This window comes from Chinchilla lanigera, unplaced genomic scaffold (genome assembly GCF_000276665.1).
Source record: "Chinchilla lanigera isolate Chin_1 unplaced genomic scaffold, ChiLan1.0 scaffold00030, whole genome shotgun sequence".
Lineage (NCBI taxonomy): Eukaryota > Metazoa > Chordata > Mammalia > Rodentia > Chinchillidae > Chinchilla > Chinchilla lanigera.
In genome coordinates, this window is record NW_004955431.1 from 9,157,572 (window position 1) to 9,179,918 (window position 22,347).

Sequence of the window (22,347 nt, forward strand, 5' to 3'; positions counted from 1 at the left end):
CAAGCAGCAGTTGAGATATGGAAACAGAATTAAGTAATTAAAGATAGTAGTTTGAAGGTCTTTAAACTTTTTGTGAGACAGTCTTGCTATGCAGTTCAGGCTGGCCTTGAATGTACTATGTAGCCCAGGCTAGTCTAGAACTGACAGTGATCCTCCTGCCTCAGCCTCCCGAGTGCTGGGATTATGGGCGTGGGCCACCATGCTCAGCTATGGTGTTTAAAAATATGACCAGTTGAGATCTAAGGAAACTGAATGAGTCAAGCTAAAAAACAACCAGAAGAATACCATCAGTCTTCTTTGCAAACATTCACCTAGATGGTAGAATATATTACCAAGATATTTGTCACTCACGATGAAGAAAAAGCACATGCTTTCTTTGCTCTTGGTGCCTCACCAAGATCTACTGAGGAAATGAAAGTTTGCGTTCAGAAGGGTATGAAGTGTTGTGTTCATCAGTGTTAGTTTCTGCTCATCAAAAGGAAGTGTCATTTGAACGTTCATGCTGTGATAAACAAGTATTGAAGAAGAAGCTACATATTATTTACTACCTTGACCCCTTGCTAGCTTGAGGCAAGTCACCTTTTCATTCCTGCATAGACAGGAAATGCACTTAAGGAAACTTCGCTGTTTAAAGTCCGTGTCCTTCCTTTTATTTCGTCTTTTGCAGTGCTGGAGATCAAACCCAGGACCTCCCATGCGCTGGGCCAATGCTCTGCACTGACTTACATGCCAGCCCTCCATGTCACTTTTGCACAGTGCTGTGGAGTGTTTGTTCTCTAATGTTCAAGGCAGCATTATAAAAATACTGATGTATCAAGGAGAAGAAGGCATTTGTTTCTCTGCTATCCTCATCTGTAGTTCATTTAAAACCTTTCATTTATCTGCTTCAATTTATTTTCTGTTCATACAACTCAAAATTGTCACTTGTTAGGAAAGAGATAAATGTATTATGGTAAAAAGCAAATGGTATGTATGTTTCGTGATTGTTGTTACTTTTTTTGTATTATTATTGTTATTGAATGTCTCAAATGTTCCAAAATATTTACCTTTTTAAGATCTTACTTTTTAGACCAGTTTTATGACATTTACTTCTTACGAAAGTTTTTATCAATGTTTTCATGTGCTAACAAATCGATACTGTGATTAAAAGTAAGAACTAACTCACCCGTCCCTGGAAACATCTTTTAAACATTTCTTACTTAGTTCTTTGCCCTTCCATAATTACTTTCGGGGCCGGGGATATAGTTCAGTGGCACGAGCACCTGCCTGGCATGGCAAGATCCTGAGTTTGATTCCCGGTACCAAAAAAAAAAAAAAAAGAAATACAGTTGTCAGAATTACTACCAATCACGGAGGTAACTATAGATAATATACTTACAGTCTATTTCCAAATTTCTCACCGTTAGATAATGTATCACCCTTCTAACATAAAAGAGGACTGAGCTATATATGGATGACTTTCTGCCCTATTTCCTCCTCTCAGTTTTGATATCTATATTTTAGTTCATACTGTAGTCTATATGAATTTTTAGTTATTCTGGTTTCTGCTGTGGATTTAGGGGTGAGACTGTTCCTTTGGAAGGCCATTAGTCAGTTGTCTTCTAGCGGTTAGTGTCGAGGTGAACATTCAAGTCTCATTTCCCTGTAGGTCACTGTGACCCTTCAAGAGTTTCCAGAATATCCCGTTCACCTTTCAGTGTTTGAGGTACAAAGGTGGTATGACTAGGCCCAAATCTTTTTTTTGTTAACTGGGCTCTGCACTCTGTGTTTCTTTCCACCTGAAGATGCAGATCCTTTTCAGCTCTGGGAAGTTTTGTTCTGTTGTTTCCTTGGTCATTTTCTATTTTCCCCGCTTCTCTATCTGGAATTTACGTTGGTTCCTGGCTGCATTTCAGCACCTATATTTACCTCATTGTGCTCCTTTAGATGTCACCAGGAGGTTTGAGTGCCCAGACAAAGCTTACCCTTGAAACCCAGAAGGGACCTATGAAAAGAAGCAAACTTAATTTATAGATTTTTTTGACTGTAGCTGATCTTTTACTTGTTCACTTTTATTACTACTCGCTGCTTATGTTTTACTTAATAGCTTCTAGCTGCTCACCTTTAAGTCTCTGCATCAAGGACAAATAGAATGTGTTTATTCCAGCAGCACTATCGTGCCTGGAATTGAGGTTGATCATCTAAATAATTCAGCACAATCTGGAAAGGCGGAATATTCTGGACATCACTTAGGGTTTCACTTGCAAGCCCTTGAAACCAATGGTGCCTTTTAAAGAAAGCCTTTATTGGCAGAAGTAAAGGGAGACGTAAACAACCAGTTCCCCAGAAGGCCAGGTGCCAGGACAGCTCCAGTCAATTCCAAGGTAGCCGTGAGCAGGCAGTCCTCCGTGGAGTGCTGAAAGTGGAAAGGCCCCGTGGAACTTTGTCATTAATTCTGCTTAAGATGCAGGTGGTAGGGCTGGGGATAAAGGTCAGCGGCACCGTGCCTGCCTGCTAAGCACAACGTCGTGAGTTCGATTGCCTATACCAAAAAAAAAAAAAAAAAGAAAAAGAAAAAAAATCAGATGCAGGTGACAAAGAGAAAGGCTTTGGGTTTGGTGTGGCTCATATATCCATGTGTGGGGCAGACCTGGGGCCTCCTGGGCAGTTTCATGGTGAGCACACACCATGGAGGGGTGTTCCCAAGGAGGAAAGTGTGTTGTCACCACAGGCCGGACGAGAATGCTCATGTGTCCTGGGTTCTGTCCTGATGAGCGATGCTGTTCTCACTCTCCTGTTCCCTTCTTCTCCCTAGTGCTGCCTCCTGTGCTCGTGCCCAGACACAGCGAATATAACCCCCAGCTCAGCCTCCTGGCCAAGTTCCGCAGCGCCTCCCTGCACAGCGAGCCGCTCATGCCACACAATGCCACCTACCCCGACTCCTTCCAGCAGCCTCCGTGTCCTGCGCTCCCTCTCTCGCCTGGCCACGTGTTCTCCCAGTCCCCATGCTCAGCCAGCTACCCCCACTCCCCGGGAAGCCCTTCCGAGCCCGAGAGTCCCTATCAACACTCAGGTAGGTCAGTAAGAGCCGCCGTCTATGGGAAAATTGGACCAAAAGCAGTGATTTACGGTCATCCATCACAAGCATAAGCATTATAACCAGCATTCACGTAATACTTTATGGTGCTTTGCAAGCCAGTCTCCTACAGGCATCGGATCCCATTCGCCCTCTGCCAGTGTCAGGACCACACCCACCTGGGAACAGCTCTGTAGCCACCCCGTGGTTCCACTCTGATTTCTGGATCTGATTCCCTGGAAGTACTCAGAAGCTAAACGGATTTGAACACCATCCCTGGGAAATTCCAGAGAGATTCTTTATGGCAGTAAAATAAGATTAAAGTATTGCTTTAACCCAAGCAGAGAAACATGGAAGATCAGGGCTAAGCTTTTTCTTTCAAGAATCAAAAGGGAGTCCCCGCTACAAAAGATGTGTGCAGAATGCCCATGTGGCAGAGTGAGGCTCGCTGCAGCCAGTGCATTCTCACCCTTTGCTTTGTGAAGCTGGGGCAGCAGCTTGCGGGAGAGATCTTTGGTAACTTATTTGCGGAATTGAAAGTGGACGCGAAAGAAGGGGAGAGTCTACTGCCTCACCGTAATCACTTGGCCTCCACGCCTGTGAAGTGGGTCAGAGTTGAGGGTCCAGGAATAGATTTACAGGCACCTCGTAAGTGGGAGATAAGTAGTATCTGGAGCTAACAAGTTCCCAAAGGCAAACATTTAGTGTTCTCTCAGTCCCCACACTTAGTGCCAGCTGCTACAATCTGCATCATTCATTCATTCATTCATGAATTCATTCATCTGGCAGATATTTATGAAAATCTCATGCTCTGAAAACCTTGTCTTAACTGCTAAAGGAGGAATGAAAAGATCAACCGAAAATCCTCAGAGAATTTATAAAATGTGGGAAGATAAATGCCTGTAATCTCGGCACTCTTGAGGGGCTGACACAGGAGAATTGGAAGTCCATAATTACCCTGAACAACCGAGCAATTTAGTGAGACCTTGTCTCAAAACTTTGAAAAGGGCTGGGGATATAGCTGAGTGAAGAGGCCCAGGGTTCAGTCCTCAGCACTGTATAAAGAAAACGGGGTAGGTGGGCAGTTGCCTCTTTTCTTCTGAGTTAGGTTTCCTTTTTGCCTCCTCTGCCATTTATTCACGTAACTACTTTTACATTTGTCCACTTACATAATTCCTTGTCCTTTCTGTGTTCAGCATAGAGCTGTAATGCAGTGATCGCTCATTTCAGTTGCTTGTTAAGTAAGGAAATTACCACCCAGGTGTTTGGAACATGATATTAGAGCTCAGAAGTAGAGGTACAGATTTTATTAATTCAGCAGGTAGTGATCCCCCATCTGCGAAATGTCCAGCACTGAGCCAATGCTAAAAGTGCAGTGATGATTCAAACCATGTCTCTGATCATCAAGAGCCACTGGCTGTGGAGAAGAATCACGTAAATAAGTCACCACATGTACTAGAGGCTGTAGCAATCCAGGCAGGCGATCATAAGGACTTGAGCTAAAGCAAGCTTGTGGGGACACCAAGAGGCGATGGACTGGAGGAGGTAGCACTGAGGGTCATTGGAGGACAGAGCCATGGTTAAGGACAGGATAGTTTTGTCACAGAACGCATGTGTATGTAGCATTCATCCATTTGTGCTATAAAGATTTCCTTTACTGACTGTATTCTGGCCCTGGTCACACTGGCAGGTGGTTGTTGTCTTTCCTCTTCCCAGACCCCAGCAGGGATGGAGAAGCTGGTTAGTTCCCCACAGAGGGCACAGCCCTTTGCATTTCAAAGAAGATAATTCTTCTCTGAGTGATTCATAGCAAGGGGCCAATCCGAATAGTACATTCTCAGATAAATAAGGGTAAATGGAACTTTTGAGATTAACTGGCTCAGTTTCTATTTTTTAACAGTTTCATTGAGATATATAGAATTCATGTACTGTATGATTAACTACCTTCAAGTGTACAATTAAATTATTTTTGTGTGTTAGATTGATTTTTCAGTTGTGGTAAAATAGATCTGTCATAAAATCTGTTATTTTAGCCATTTTTAGAGTACAATTCAGCGGTATTAAGTACATTCACAAGGTTATGTAGCCATCATCACTGTCTATTTGCAAAATTTTTTTATTGCCCCAACTAGAAACTACCCACTAACCAGCAGTTCCCATACCACTAATCTACTTTGTGTTCCTATGGATTTACCTCATGCAAGTACTGTCTGCACATTTGTGTCTGGCTTATTTCACTTAGCAAAGTGTTTCCACAGTTCTCCATGTTGTAGCATGTATCAGTATTTTGTGACCAAACAATATTCCTTTTTATGAATATACCATATTAAAAAGCCTGTTTTTTGGTTGTTGGACATTTGGGTTGTTCCCATCTTTTGGCTGTTGTGAGTAAGGCTGTTATAATCTTAGCAGGCAAGTATCTGCTGGAGTCCCTGCTTTCAATTCTATTGGGTATATGCATAAGAGCAGAATAGCTGTCTACTTGATAATTCTATGTTCAGTCCCTAACTTTCCAGATAGAATTACTCAAGGACCTGCAAAAGGACCATCTTAATATTTTCCACTACAATCACAGTTTGTTTTCTTTCAGAGAAATGCCTTATCCACAGCTTCCTAGAATTTCCAACCCCTGTCTTAAAATTACCATAGAGCCTGTTAAAACGTACATAGCTACATCCAACCTCAGATCTACTCAGAATTTCTGTTTGTGGACCAGTAATCTGCCTTTTTAGCAAGCCCCACTTGCAATCTTTGTGCGCACCTAGTGTGAGACTGCTTGTGTAGATAACTGAATAAAGGCAGATCAGTCTGAGCTTTTATGTGGTTGAATTCTCCCACTTAGGGCTGTAACAAGATGCCTTTGAACTAACATTAGGAATGAAAATTGAAGGCATTAGTTATTCTGAGGTCCTCCCAAAAGTTTTTCTTCTGACTTAGAGGTTTTTTTTTTATTGTGCTTTGAATCACTTCCGAATAAAATGTCATCTACTGGATGCATACCATTTGCCTAGCCATGATCACACATGAATTACAGGACTAATATCTGGGGAGAAATATGCCTTGCATACAAAGTTAGAACCAGGCTTCGTCTATTCTGTTCTGGAAGTGTACCTTGAAGTATCTCAGGTACAGATCATCCTGGTTTTGTGATCATTGTACAATCCACGACAACATGAGAGCTGAAAATTAAGTTTATGTCAAGGAAAAGGCAGCTTTCTCTGTGTTTTGTAAGTTGGATAAGACCATTCTGTGGAGAGAAGTGCAGTGAACAGCTCCTAGATTTGAAATCTTGTCATGAAGTCATTTGAGCTCTGTGCTAACTCGTAAGTCAAAGGGAAAATGAATCAGCCCTGCACTGAGGATCTCGGCACAACCAGTTGCTTTTGTAGGTAACTCACAATATCACTGCAAAGGAGTTTTGTTGTATTAGTATGTTTGCTTTTTAGCAGTAACAAAGCCCAGAAGTTTAATAGCAAAAAAATAGTCAGGACCAAACTGTCTTTGCAGTTTATCGGTTTGATAATTACTTTGTTCTGTTGTTTTCTTGTAGCTGATGCCCCTCCCTACCCCCCCCCCGTCACACTTCAGACAGCCCAGGGACCCCCCTCCTATGGCAGACCCGTAGATGCTACAGCTGATAGTCATTTAGCGCTACCAGTATTTAACAGAGGTAAATTGTAGGTGAATAGCTAAATGTAGCTATTTTCTAAGAGCATTTCCTAGCCTTCCTCCCCCATCAAAACAAGACAAAACAAAACAAAAATGTGCTGGCCAGCTATTTTATATGTGTTTTGAGAGGCAGATAGCATGGCTTTGCATTTTAACTTTGGCATTCCTCAGTACCAGAGAATGAATGTATTACCGTTGATACTAGAATAAGTTAATTTTTTATTTTAACCTAGTGCTTAAAAGTTTTTAGGGTTTTTTGGCTGGTGGTGGGGATTTTTGTTTTTGTTTTTTGAGGCAGGGTCTCACTACATGCCCAGGTGAGCTGGGCTGAACTCCTAGGCTCAAGCCATACCTACCTCAGCTTCTCAAGTAGCCGGGACTGTATGCAGGCACCACCATGCCTGGCTTAGAAGTTTGTAGTTATTTTTATTTTTATTTTATTTAAAATTTTTTTTTGAGACAGGATCTCACTCTGTAGTTCAGGCTTGAACTTACTACTTAGCCCAGTCTGGCCTCAAACTCACAGAGATCCTCCTCCTTCTGCCTCCCACGTGAAATGTTCTTCAACTTTAATGTTGTTGCAGTCTTGTTTAAATACAGATTTTGCTTCTGTTGGTCTGGGATGGATCAAGAACTAGCTTTCTTTGCACACTTCCAGGTGATGCAGAGGCTACTGTCCTGTGAACCACATTTGAGAAGCAGGTCTGAAGGTGTTTTATATTTAAAGTATCCCAGAGTGAGCCTTTTTATATGTGGAGATCCTTTTGTGAATCACATGGTACCCTCTAATATATGTTTTCCAAAAATTTGCATTTCAGTGTATATTGGAACACATTCTAGGCATAAAAATTACTAGTGTATTAAAGAAAATGAAATAATATAATCAATAGGAAAGTAGAGAAAAGGTGTGGGTGGCAAAAAAAAAAGCTCAAATGCAGTTGGTTAGAGGAAAACTTACTTTAAGATTAAAATTTGGAATGAAAAGTAACATTTCATGGGTTTCTCAATGACAGATCCAGATCTCTGTAAAATACTTTTATGCCACATGTCACTAGATGTCCCGCACACGCACAAAGGAGAACGTGAGTCTCTCTGTGTGCAAGATTTTTGCCTTTCTTAAATAAAATTTTATATTGAGTGTGTCTGATTTTGTTTTTGTTATACTCAAACTATGATTTTTTAATCTTTAATTTGTTATAAAATTATCCTTTTTGGCCCATAGATTGTTTGGGATAGTAAGATGTTTTCTTTCCCGTGTGAAGATGAGGTGAGGCGTCACCTTCCTTTTAGCTGTGTTTATTTTGATGATTTTTTTCTTTTTACATCAGCCTGTTTGCGTGTCTTCCCCCGGGTCCGCTGAATACCAGTGAACATATTTACAAATTCTCTGAACATAGAGGATTCCTGTGGACCCAGGCCTCTGCCCCACAGGTGTGCTAACTAAATGAACTAACCCCAAGCAGCTTCCATGAAAGAGTCAGGGTTAGAAGACTGCAAAGCTGCACACCTGGTCTTAACGGGCTACTTTCTAGTTTAAAGCATTCACATTCATTGCCTGGCGCCGTCGCAAGCTGTGAAGCCCCAGGTATGACAGTAATGATTCGCTCTCTGACTTGCTGTCTTTCAGACTTCCGGCCAGTTTGTTACGAGGAGCCCCAGCACTGGTGCTCGGTCGCCTACTATGAACTGAACAACCGAGTTGGGGAGACGTTCCAGGCCTCCTCCCGAAGTGTGCTCATAGATGGATTCACTGATCCTTCAAATAACAGGAACAGGTTCTGCCTAGGACTTCTTTCAAACGTAAACAGAAACTCAACCATAGAGAATACTAGAAGACACATAGGAAAGGGTAAGAGCCAATATGTCACAGCTTGGTGTAGTCATCTGAACTCAATGTGGAAACAGAAACCAGCCACGAATTGGCCATGTAGCTTTGGGAAACAACCCTAGGGCTGGTGTCACCGCTGGGGGCAGGGCAGGTCCTGTAAAATGCACTGCTAGGTGGGTGTTGTGAAAACAAGACAAATGATAAATATGAAAGCAAGATTAGATTGTTCCTTGGGAGTGTTGTGTATTACTTGAATTGCATATAGATGCTAATTAGGATGACTTCTGAGGAAGAGCACTTGTGACTGAATGATTATTAGTATCACGTAAAGTCTTTGGAGATGTGGAAGCTAGGGATTTAAAAATACTGCTTGATTTGCATTGGAAGCCTTTGGTGGGTGACGGGGTACCTGTGTCCAGGCAGTGCTGTGACAGCTGAGCGGGCAGAGGCCTCTGGTCTCTGACTCATGATGCCTTGGCCGCCTGTGTCATATGTGTCAGCAGTGGTAGCCTGTCCCAGCCGAGGCATGAGGATCTCAAATACTTTCTCTTACATGAGAATTGCTGTGACTCTACCTGATACTACTCAGTACCTGTAGGGTCCTTTGTCTTTTCTCCTCCCATCCAGCGTGGTGGCCTCAAGCCTCTGCTTTCAGATTTCCAGCAGATACTCTCATTAGATGTTAGTAGCCTTCCTAAGATACTTCCTAAATGCCCCTGCTGTAGTAAGCCTACACGGCACTGATAAAAACAGGTTGGGGGCTGGGGATTTAGTTCAGTGGCAAAAAGCGCCTGCCTGGCAAGCGCAAGGTCATGAGTTCGGTTCCCGGTACTGGAGAAAAACCAAAACCAAAAAAAAAAAAAAACAAATAAAACAAAAAACAGGTTGAACTTACTCACTGGTTGACTTTTCTGTGTGTGTGTGTGTTACGGGGAACTGAACCCAGGGCCTTCACACTGAACTACAGTCCTAGCCCTTATTTATAGAATCTCACTAAATTGCCCAGGCTGGGTTTGAACGTGGAATCCTCTCACCTCAGCCTCCTAAAGTGCTGGGATTACAAGAAGGCACCACCAGGCCCAGCTGATGTTGACTCTTAATGAACACAGTTTTTAAAAATACTTATTTACATTCTATATCTTCCATAGCAGCTTTGAGGTAGCTTACAAGTCAGTAAAATGCTACATGAAAAGGAGAACATAAGAAACGATGAGTGGGAGGAAGAGAGAACTTCCATACACTTGGCCCTCATGTTTGCAGGTTCTACACTGCTGATTCAGCCAACCTCAGATCAAAAGCATTCAGCAAAAAATTGCATCTGTACTAAGTATATACAGACTTTTTCTTCTTATCATTCTCTACACAATACAGTATAAACGATTGTTATGGTTTATGTCTGTGTGTCCCCTCCAAAGCCTCATGGGACCATGGGGCAGGCTATTAGAGTTGAATGATTGTGGGTGTGAGAGCTACATCCACCCTGGGGTGGATAGTTTGCATATGTAAGGGAGAGGAAGAAGCTGCTTGGGGCATTCCTCCCCCATTCCGCCCTGGTGTGTGGTTGCTGCTTTTGCTGTGTGCTGCTGCCCTGAGATGCAGCCCTCTGCCACGTGCCACTCTGCCTTATAATCTGCCAAGTACGGGCTGAAACTTCCACAAATTGTAAGCGAAATAAACCTTTCCCTCCATAATTTTGGGCGTCAGGTATTTTGTCCCAGCAGCGAGAAAAAAGTAACCAAGACAACGATTTATACATCACTGACATTGCATGAGGTATTGTTGGTCATCTAGGCATGAGTTAAAGTACATGGGAGGGTATGAGTGAGTCTGGTGTATAGGAGAGGCTTGAGCACCTGCAGAGTTTGGTGTCTACAGCAGGTTCTGGACCCTGTCTTCTAAGGATGCCAAGGGACGACTTGTGTCACAAATGTTAGCATCCTGACTGTGTGATTCTACTATCAGGTTTCCCAACAGCAAAGACAAAAGGGGAAACTCAATCTGTAAGATCACTTTTACCCTAAAACAGGAACATTATTATTCCTCAAAGGAAATAATATCTTGGTTGCTTGCTTAAGCAAATTTTCTTAGCTGTGGCTTTTCCTTTAAATGATTTGTGCAAGAAATCTTCAGCGAAATCTAAAGACAGAATGTTCACGCGTAACACTGTGGATGTCTTTGCTGAGGGCTTTGTGGATTGTTCTACGTAGAAGACATCTGTGGGTACCAGTGGGTCTGAAGATGGACTGAAAATGTTAGGGGAGCATTGACTGCCATGGGAGGCTTTCTCCTCCAGGTCTCTTGCTTCTGATGAAGACGAGGAGAATAGGTGTTCTGTGTTGATCACTGAGAGCTAATCCAGAGGTTTAAGAAGCCATGTGAGCAAGAGCCAGGACTGATGACATCCTCCAAAAGCCAGGAGACCTAACCCAGGGCTCTCCTGGATGGACGGCACTCCAGTATCATGTGGTTCTAGGGAAAAGTCACAATATTCTCAGAAATCTACTTAGGCATTATTCTGCTGTGAAAATACATATGAATATCTAGCTATCTAGCTATCTAGCTATCTGGCTATCTGGCTATCTGGCTATCTGGCTATCTGGCTATCTATCTGAGAGAGACAGAAAAAGAGAAAGAGAAAAACAAGGCCTGCCACAAAATAAAAGAAGTGTTGATTTGGAATATTCAAGAGTTCAGGATGTTGTTCTCCTGAGGGATCACAGACCTATCTCTCGAGGGTTGCTGGCAGTTATCTGCCTCTGAACAGCATGGCGCAGGGATCACATGAGGGACAGCTAAGTTTACCGCAAATGCACTTCTAGGTTAGCAAGTTAGTGGACTTGCTCTGTAGAGTTAATTAGTAGAGATACTGATTTTTAAGGTGCACATTTATCTCGCAGATATTTGTGAGCACCTGTTCACAGCCAAACGAGGCATGAGGGGGAATAAGACAGTGAAAACAACACATAACCTCCTGTCTTCACAGAGCACATGCAAGTAGGGCAACACAAGCAAGAAGTCATCTGTATAGTAAGGGAAATAGAGGAAGACCAAGCTGGGAAAGTATATTAGCTTTCCTGTCACTGGGACGAAATACCCGACACCCACAACCTACGGGAGGAAAGGTTCATTTGGTTCAGTTTCCAGCCCAAAGCTGGCTGGCTCCAAGGCATAGACAGCATAGTGGGAGGGCCTGGTGGGGGACAGGCTCATCCTATGGCAGCCAGGAAGCAGGGGGAGAAGGGAGGAGCGGGAAGAGTACAATGTGTGGGGTCACACCCACAGTGGCCCACCTCCGGCCAGGCCCCACCTCCTAACCCTGCAGTTACTGAACTCTTTGAGGATGAATCCAAGGATGAGCATAGCAACCCCACAGTCCATCTCCTTCCACACAGAAGATACTTTGGGGGACAGTTTAAAATCTGAACCCTAACAGGAGGACAGCGGGAAGGGGCCTGCTCTACTTTAGTCCAGGTAGCCAGGGAAGGCTTCCTTAGAAGGTGAAAATTGAGTTGGGTGCCATGGTGCATGCCCGTAACCCCAGAAATCGGGGAAGCTGAGACAAGAGGAGCACAAGTTTGAGGCCAGCCTCAAACTTAGCAAGACCCTGTCTCAAAGTAAAGCTTAAGGAGGGGCTGGAATTAACTCAGAGGGAGTGCACTTGTCTGAGAAAAAGCGAAGATGTGACATTAGAGCGGAGAGCCAAAGAGAACTGGCAACTAGATCTGGAGGGAAAGCTTTCCAAGCGAAGGAAACTGGCAGTGCCAAGGCTCTGAGCCTGCCTGGCTTCTGGTCAGGACAGTTGCAAGCCAGTGTGTGATTCAGAGTGAGAGGACAGGCCCAGGTTGCTGGGGCCCTGTGCTTATGATAAGACATTAGCTGTGAGTCTGTGAAATGGGAAGACAGGTTTAGGCCGAGGCATTCATGTGATCCGAATTTACACTCTTGAAAGACTCCCTGGCTGCTCTATTGAGATGCAACTGTAGCAGGGATGAGGGAGGTAAGATCATCTGAAAAATAATTATTTTTTATCATAGTTAGTGATGAGCCTTTTCTCCCCTGACAAATTATCCAGTTAGATTTGCGGTCACTTGGGTTTGGGTTCTGTGTTATTCAGAAGCTGGCCGGTCCTCTGAAAGGAAGTGCGCACTGCCACCCCGGCAGCTGTGCCTGCACTGTGAGTTGTGCTTTCTCGTGGGGAGGGGTGGTGCCAGCTCAGCCGTGCTTTTGTACGCTGCTTTCTACCTCGTAGGCACACCAGAGGCAGGGCTGCTATGAGCAATGTATGTGTAGCCACCCGCTAGTTAACTGGGGCAAAGAGAATTGAACTTACTACTCTGACCACACTTGCAAAACACTGAATAGCTACTAACAAGTTGGCGCTACACATCAAAGGCCTCCACTTGTATTTTAGAAGCAACACCAGCAAGCGTTGGGAACACTGAATTCTACAATGGGACCCATCCACATTCTTGCTTGAAAACCAAGCAAATCACTGTTTTCAGAGACATGCAGAATAAAAAATAATGGTGATGGCTGCCCCACTGATTACCTGCTATGTGGGAGACACCACTTAGACATATTATTTCTAATTCTTACAGTAACTACAAGGAAGGCTTTGTTAGTCCCATCCTACAGATGAGACAAATGAAGGTCAGAGAGCTCAGTAGCTTACACAAAGCCCCACAGTGATTCCAGAGGCTCCTGCTTATGGCTCAACTGCCCCCTCTGCTGGATAGAAGAGCCCCACCTGCCTTTTTGTCTTGTACTTCCTGAGGCTTTGCTTACAGAGATGACTCCTGCAGCTGAGAAGACACGAACACATGCCTCAGTAGTGGTATGTTCTGGCCAGCTCTGCTGATTAAAGAAGCCCTTACTTATACCGTGCTGACATTTTATGACAGTTTGCTCTTTTTTTCAGAACTGGGTTGAACCTAGGGCTTTCACACGGTGTTCTACATCTCCAGCCCTTTTAAAATTTAAAAAAAAATTTTTTTTTTTTTTTGTTTTTGAGAAATGTCCTTGCTAAGTTGCTAAATTGTCCAAGCTGGGCTCAAACTTATCATCATCTTGCCTCAGCTTCCCAAAATACTGGAATTATTATTTGCTTTTGAAGTGGATGCAAGGGATTTTGTTTTCCCTACAAAAATGTCATGCTAGAAAGAAAATCTGCACTTGCACTTACTCAGAGCCAGGAGGAGCTTTGTGGAAGGATTAGAAGGGTCTTTGCAGAAGTAGACAAAGAACAACTGACATATAATACCTATGTGTTACTGAGCAAAACAGAGCCAGGGGCTGGTTCCTGATGAATTGGGAATGATGTGATAACCAGTTTAGATGATCAGAAGATAATACTTGCCTGCCTTTTTCGAGTGGCTCTTAAGATGGTGTCAGTTTCCAAATAATTTAATAAACCATAACTTCCAGTTGACTGCAAGAGCTCTGGAATTGAGGTGGGATGGTATTTCTTAGAAATCCACCACTTCCTATGTATAGTGCAGCATTTCTGAGCACCTCTCATTTCTGATGTAATTTAAGTTAGCTCTGTTAACCTTAATGGGCCAGTGCTAGGTTCTCATAGGAAGTGATACTGGAGTAAGACCAATGCCATTCCCTTCTGTCTGTGTAGATGCGCTGCATGTGTCTTGGTAGATATTTGTTCTTCCCTTCAAGGGAGAAACAGTAGATTTTATGTGATAAAATGTGAGGCACTTTTCACAGTCACTAAATCTGCTGAGTTAAACTAGGGCCAGTCTGTAAATAAACATTGCGTCTTCCAAATCATTGAATTATTTTTGGAATTAGGTTTTCATCTTTTAGCAGTCTTTGTTTTCTTCCGTGTCTCAAGCTCTGCTGAATTCCAGCTATTCTCCTGTTTTATGGAAGGCATTATCCCGAGGTAAGGGGTTGGTTTGTGAGACCTTTGGGAAGAGGATCTGCCTTCCAGGTGCGGATTGGGTCGCCCACTTTCCCAAGGACTTAGTTTCCCTATCTCACAATACCCCTTCTTTGTTTTTTGTTTTTTATTTTTTTTTTGGTGGTACCGGAAATCGAACTCATGACCTTGCGCTTACCAGGCAGGCGCTATGCCACTGAGCTACATCCCCGGCTCACAATACCTCTTCTGTTTTGGTTCTGACACCTGTAAGGCTTCTTGTTGTTAGAAAAAGCAAATTTAAAAAAAAAAAAAAAAAAAAAAAAAAAAAAAAGGACACAGGATGTCATACTCTTACAACCATTAAACTTTGCAGAATATTTAATACCGGTGAACAGATATTGAAAATATTAACTGGAGAATGGAGAGAAAAAGTTTTAAAACACCCTATAGAATAGGATCCCAGTGTTAATTTTATTTTTTTTGTTTTTTGGTTTTTCTCTGGTACCGGGAACCGAACTCACGACCTTGCGCTTGCCAGGCAGGCGCTTTTGCCGCTGAGCTAAATCCCCAGCCCCCCCAGTGTTAATTTTAAAACATGCATTTAAAAACAAAGCTTTAAAGGTACATGATGGATGCCGTGATTCTCTCTGGGCTGTGGGTTTGTGGCTGACTTATACTCTCCATGGTTTTGTGTTCCCATGTGAGGTTTGGATGAGATGCGGGGTGAGCTGGGAATGCTGCGTCAGTCATAAGAGAAGCATCATAGAGTAGCACAGCCCATCCCAGGGGCCGAGCGTGTGATTGGCAGAGAAAAGATGTTCAGCGCTCTGCAGTAGGGCCCAGACCTGCTTGGAGTCTTCCGACTCAGGTTTGGCAAACAGCCTTCCCGTAGCCAGAAGTGACTCGGTGTGAGTTAAGGAGAGGTGCTCCTTCCTCAAGAGAATCCACTGCCATCTGCTGGAAAAGTATGGTAATAATTACGCAAAGCTTGGAAGACAGTGCGGCAAATGCTGGATTTCTGCCGCACGCAGCTGTGAGCACCGTGCTGTGGAAGACCCAGCTCTGTCTGCTGACCTAAGCTCTGTGTGGGTTTGAAAATATGACTTATTTTTATCTTACTTTATTGTTTTCAGTGCTGGAGGTTAAACTTGGGTTACTGAGAAACATCCTCAGACCTTTGAAAAATTTTTTTGAAAAATATTTTAAAACAGGGTCTGAGTCAAGTTGCCCAGGTTGGCCTTGAACTGTAATCCTCTTGGCTCAGCCTTCCAGTGTGCTGGGATTACAGGTGTGTGCCACCACACACAGCTGGAAACTTTATATTTTTATATCATTTTTAATCATATATTATTGTAGAAGATTCCAGATCTACACGAAAGTAGAGAGTAGTGTGTAAGTCTTCATATTACCACATCCAGCTTCCGTAATGACTGACCTTTGGTGCCATTCTTTTGCATGTCTTCCACAGTATTTCTGGTATACCATCTTAAAACAAATCTCAGATTTTATATCCTTTTGCTTGTTTATTTGAGTGTGTATCTACTTTATAAGGGGTTTTAAAAAATACTATTATCACACCGAGAAACATGTACTTTTTTAAAGCTCCAGATAATCTAGAAAGTAAGTCAGGTTTTCCAATAGCTTTGCGGATGAGGAGACACAAAGGCAAAGGGGAAGCTCACAGACAGCGTCCAGGAAGAGTGTTGAGTTGTGCTGGTAGCTGAGATTTTGTTGAGTTCTCTGGGTGGGTGGGTGGTGGCTGCCCTGGGCTCTGCTGTTCACGGTGGCATTTCCCTCCCTCCCCGTCAGAGCATTTTCTGCACTGTGGGACTCTGACTTCTTCTTTGGCCATGGTAGGTCCCAGGCATTGGGATATTCTTACCAGTCTCCCCAGCACTGCAGTCTTTCCTCCTTGTTTCTCTGCTATTCAAGACTACTGAAGAGGATTAGAAGACTCACTGTCTGTCTGGTCTCACAGACCCAAATCAAACCCAGCGTGCCTCAGCCCTAACTAACCATACTCAGGACCAAGACTCTCCAGTCTGGTGAAGCGGGACGGTGGTAGTTACATGCAATGGAAAGCTCAGACAAAGAAACGCACAGCCCAAGTGGAAATATAAATAGTCTAAAGGGAAGGCAGAACCTGCCTGAGAATCTCATTGTCTGGGTTGTCTTTGGAACCTAAGGCAGTACTTTCTTTAGGGGAATTTCCTTATCTAAAGGTTCTCAAATATACAAGAGCTAACATTTTAGTGGCATATTTTGCAGCAAGAGCAGGCATGATGATGTCACCGTCAGCATTTCAGGAACTGGCATAACGTATACTGCGATAAAATCTGCATGTGTCGCTCCCCCTACCCCACAGTGGGGATTGAACCCACGGGTGCTCTACCACTGTGCCACATCCCAGTTCCTTTTTTTTTGAGACAGGGTCTGTCTAAGCTCCCCAGGCTGGCCTCAAACTTGCAGTCCTCCTGCTTTAACCTCCTGGGTAGCTGGATCCTCTACTGCTTTCAAGGAATGCCTTATAAAATAGTTCACAGAGGATGATTATCTGTGAGACGAGATTCTGACAGAGGTATAAAAACACGTGAGACTGCCTGCTGGTATTCAGGAACCAAGCGGGAGAATGAATTCTGTGAAATTCCTATCTGAAAACACTTGAAGTTCAGCCCAACTAGGTCAGCATCAGCTTCACCAGGGAACTTGCTAGAAGTGCGAATGTCTCATCTCTGTGGCCCTACTGAGTCAGAGACCTGTTTGAACAGTCCCTTGTGATGCAAGCTAAAGTTTGAGGATGGCTCTGTGCTGTGGCAGTCTTGCATCTGATACAGATGGCTCAAAGCCACGATGTGGCCTAGCAGATGGGTGCAAAGAAAACCATTTGTCTACTTGCCTCTGCTTTTGTCACTCTACTGACTTGAACTGTGGTTGCATATAAAAGTAACAGGATTGTGGGGAGCTGGGGATAGAGATCAGCGGCACAGCACCTGCCTGGAAGCACAAAGTCCTGAGTTTGATTACTGTACAAAAAAAAAGAGTAACAGGCTTGAAAACTATTCCTAAATATGTCTGACCAGGGCCAACAAAAATCTTCTCTATTTTATGTAGTAAGTTCCAAGAAGGTTATATATTTGAAGGCCATTTGGTTTAAATACCTACCAAACCCTTTGCAGCCCTACCCTGGGGTTTTCTTCTTTTACTAAACACCACATCTGAGAAGCAGCCTCACCTCATTGCCAGGGCTGCAGGGGAAAAGGTGGCAAAGTGAAGCCACACTTCTGTGCCCTGCAGTGGTCCAGCCAACCACGCAATGGCAAGCAGAAACACCAAAACAACACCCAGGATTTGGAGGCGGATTTATTTATGTTGACAGGTACCGATCAGGATCATTCCTACAATATCAGGCTCTGATCTCTGGTGGTCTAAGGCTTATGTGGGATAAGCAAGCAGGAGGTACAGAGGCAAAGTGGATTGTCAATTGGGGATTGGTTTATACAGCATGCATCATAGTGACCACCTGTGCATCTCAGTGATCAGCCGTTTCTAAGAGACAGGCGCAACCAGCAATGGAACTGGGACAGGAACTTTTACCTCGGGGACTCACAAACCAAAGTATATTGGCTGGCGGTGGTGGGGGGCATTTTCTGTTATAACCAGGACATCCTTCGCTTCCTGGATCCCTCTGCCTGGGTTGTGGGTCTCCATACTAAGGCTTTTCAAGGAGATGGGTAAGGGAGGTGAGGAGGGAAAGGAAGGCTGAGAAGAGGGCTGGTGACAGGTGACCCCAAAATCCAGGGCTCTGCTTCTGTGTGACTGGGTTTCTGCAGAGCGATGTGGTTAGAAGACATAATACTGAAATGCATTCTTTTGCACTACCTTTCTGCTCAGGCTCTTTTTCACTTTTGAGACGTGCAAAACTGTATTCAGGGAAAGAAGCAGGGAGAAGGGTAGGTGCGTATGGTGGGAGGTTGTCATGCAGAATGCAGAGTTGCCTTAGGGGCTCCTTCCAACTGGATAAACTCTGGGCAGTGGGATCTGTAATATTTTTTAAGTTCACAGTTACACAAATGGGTATTGAGGTGCCCTGGAGGTTATGAGCTCTGTTCTTTGAAAGTTGATATATTACATTTTGTCCTAAAATATATGGACAAATATGGTCCCGATCATTTCTCTAAAGACTTTCTAATGGCATGCTGGTTTTATGTTTATAATTGTGTTTACACTTAGAACTAGACAATTTTCCCCCATGAAAAGTTGGGAAAAGGTCATTCTAGTATAATATCCGCTAGCCTGGAAGTTCTTCCCTTTATCTACCTCCAGTTCAGACACAGAGAAAGAGTCAGCTAAAATTCAACTGGAAGTAAAAATCAGCATGAGGAGCAACATCCTCAGGATGCTCTTTCAGCTGCAAGAAAGTTAGGTGAAGTGGGAAAAGCTGCATTTTGCTTGTGAGTGTTTATATGATTGGGTATGAAAATGTGGAAATGGCAGTCGCAAACATGTACGTGTGATTTACTCTATGATGATGTGTAACACACCTTTCAAATTCAATATATTTTTTAAGTATTATCAGAAGAAATAGATATATAATAGTAGAGCAACCTTAAATTTTGTTTGTATACGTACATGAAGTTCTGTTTGCTTTTTTTTTTTTGCATGATATTTATTTTGCTTCTAATAATCTGAGAACTTATTTTGGAATAAATGAGCGTGAGACTGAGAGGATGGTGGGAGCCACATTAAAGCCGACTGAGAGGTCTGTGAGAATGATTGTGTACGTGGGACATAACTGTAAACGGACTTGTGGAAAAAACAAAGTCAGTAATGAAAACAAGCGAGCATTTGGGCTGCACGTCTTCCTCAGCTGTCACTGGTGATGTAAATATGACTCTGACAGCCAGGTCCTGTCTTGAGAAGGGAGTGATGTTTGCAGGAGGCTAGTCATTTTTTTCCCACCCCCAGGTGTGCACTTGTACTACGTGGGGGGAGAGGTGTACGCCGAGTGCGTGAGTGACAGCAGCATCTTTGTGCAGAGCCGGAACTGCAACTATCAGCACGGCTTCCACCCGGCCACGGTCTGCAAGATCCCCAGCGGCTGCAGCCTCAAGGTCTTCAACAACCAGCTCTTCGCTCAGCTGCTCGCCCAGTCGGTTCACCACGGCTTCGAGGTCGTCTATGAGCTAACTAAGATGTGCACTATCCGCATGAGTTTCGTTAAGGTAGGGAGTGCGTGCTTTCAGATTGTAAAACGGAAGATGAAAAGCAAAACAAAACGCAAAAGCACTCTTTGGCTGATGCGGCAGTTTACAGCAGGAGATTGGTCCTTTTATTGGAATTCTATTAATAGCTGTTAGGACACGCTCCTCTGTGGGCATGAGCTGCCTTGTTCAGCACTATAGACAAAATTTTAAGCATTTTACTTTTGGAAGAGAAACAAGTTAAAGAAGCCATCTCATCATTTTTAATCCAGAAGATAAAGTGACAGTAATAATTTTGAGAGTAAATGCTACAGAGATTTTCCCCTCACATTGCCCGGCACTGTCATCACCCAGTAAATGCTGGTAAATTTATTTTAATTAAATAAGGAGTTGCCCTCACTCTTAGGAAGCATATAGGCAAATGGGGGAGTTAAACTGATAGAAAGCTACAAAAGAGATCTGCCCTAATAGAAGACAGTGTAAATTACAGGTATAAACAAATGGGTAGAAACACTGAGCTGTGTGTGATCAGTCCCGAGAAGGTAGTACTGGGGTATGTTCAAGTAAAGAATAGTTGCTGAATTCCTCACATCTTATTAACATTGCTGTGAAGGTTGGGCACTAAGGAGGCTACGTGGTGGGAAGGAAAAGTAACTGGATTTGCCCATTCAGGCTAAAGGCCGCACTTCATCACCTGCTATTTCCTTTGTTGCAAGATGTTCACAAATCAAATATTTCAGTACCCGAGCTTCTTCATCAAACTACGTGGGCACAAATCACACAGTTTTCACCGTATTACCGCTCCATCTGAGGAAGTACTTGGGTAGCTCCGGGTTTTTCAAAGTAAATTTTGTTAGCCTTTAAGGTTACAGTGACAGATTGTCCTGTTTTACTATATTCAAAGCATATCTTTATTCTCTTTATAATTGTTCAAGGCCAACTTGGGCAACCAAGGTCTTGCACATGTTAGGCAAACATTTTACCTCTCAGCTATATCCTAAGTCCTTAGTGTATACTTGCAGAATAAGAATAATAATGCATACAGTTTTTAATTTTTACATTGGCTTCTAGTTTTGGTTTTTTTTTCTTTCTTCTTTGGATTTTGAAACAGAATCTTGCTTTGTAGTTCAGGCTGGCCTTGAACTCATTATGTTCAAAGCAAAGTTGGCCTCAAACTCATGGTGATCCTCCTGCCTCAGCCTCTCAACTGTTGGAATTACAGGCATGCACCACCAAGCCTGGCTATGCTGGCTTCTTGAAACCATTTTTCTTTCCTGATAACAAAGTAGTTTTATTTAAACTCACCATTTTAATAGCATTTTAACCTGTAAGGCAATTAGCAAACACCCAGAAATTTTTTCATATGCTTTAGAGCCAGCAGAGGGTATTCAGTTGCTCTTAATGAATAATTGTTTGAATCCTACAATTAATTTCTCCAGATCTGTGTTTATAAATGAAAAAGAAATGCCAACATCTCGTAGGTAATTATTTCACTGAGATGAAAGCTTACGTATAAATCTGATCATCTAAATGTATTTCTCAGATATTCAACATTTAAATTTATGAAGGTACACAATTCACAGAAAGTAAACACTTAGCTGGTATCACAGAGACTTAAAAAATACTTAACAAATATAAATATAGACCAAATACTGGTGGGAGTGATGGACTAGACCTTGGGTAAGGTCTCCTCCAGCTCTGGTTTTTACTGATCCTAGCACTCTGTTTAGTCAACAAATATTTCTTGAGCACTGGCCGTCTGTCAGGCCAGGCACTATTTGTAGGCATTGAGATCCATTGGATAATTACCTTTATCTCTTTCTCTTTCTACAAGAAATGAAAAAATGTAGATTCAGGTAAAGGGAATTTGGGGGGCTGGGCAAGGGAGGGCTGCAAGCCAGAGAAGACCTTGTGGAGTAGGAGACGGATCAGCAGAGATCTGAGGGTGAGTGTTCGCTGTGGGCCTCCGGGGTAAGAGCACTACAGGCTCGGGGAAGGGAGCAAGCACTCAATGTCAGGGCGAGAGCGTGCTGGAAATTTGGAGAGAAGCAGACTTTGTGACTGTAGCCCAACGCGGCGATGAGATGGGATGAGAATTGTCCTAGGAGCTTACTGAAAAGAGGTGGTAGGGCTGCGCAGGGGTTTCGGCAGATGCGTTTCATGGCGTGAGCTATGCTTGGAGAGGACCACTCTGGCCTGTGTGTGCAGAGTAGGCACGGTGCAGGTAAGGTGAGAAGCAGCGAGGACGGTGAGGAGGCGGTTGGGCTGCGTTGTTCAAGTGGGAGGTGATGGCCTCCCCACCAGGACAGCGCCACAGGAAGTTGTAAGAAGTAGAAGCACTCCCAGGTGTGAAGGCAGATTGGATTCAGATTCAAGGGAGAGAGGTTTAGAAAAATAGAATTACGTGCCTTCAACCATGATGGAGATATGAGTGGTCAGGATTGGAGACAGAACTGAGTTCAGGAGCTTTGAGATATTTGTCACACATTCCTAGGGAGGTGCGGAGTGTAGTTAGATGAGTGTTGGGGGAGAAAGGTTGCTATTGGCTGTGTAAACTGGGTTTCACTGTATATGGGTGAAATTTAACTCCGTGTCCTGGATGACTTTGATTTGGGTTTCAAAGAGGGGGAGGGCATCTAGGACTGGGTCCAGGACACTTTGACATTAAAGTTGAGGGAGCAGAGAAGTAGCCCGCAAAGAGAACGGTGAAAAGCCAACC

General features: G+C 43.5%; 1 protein-coding gene across 2 annotated transcripts in view; it reads left to right on the top strand.

Annotated features, from left to right (window-relative positions):
- Positions 1-22,347, top strand: part of Smad9 (SMAD family member 9) — a 67,305-nt gene that overhangs the window by 39,956 nt on the left and 5,002 nt on the right. The window contains exons 3-5 of one of the 2 annotated variants that reach the window (XM_005387676.2): positions 2,795-3,052; positions 8,352-8,573; positions 19,393-19,649. In XM_005387676.2, the coding sequence (XP_005387733.1) occupies positions 2,795-3,052; positions 8,352-8,573; positions 19,393-19,649 (737 nt within the window). The remainder of the gene's footprint in view (positions 1-2,794; positions 3,053-8,351; positions 8,574-19,392; positions 19,650-22,347) is intronic. The other variant, XM_013515879.1, reaches the window with a different exon arrangement.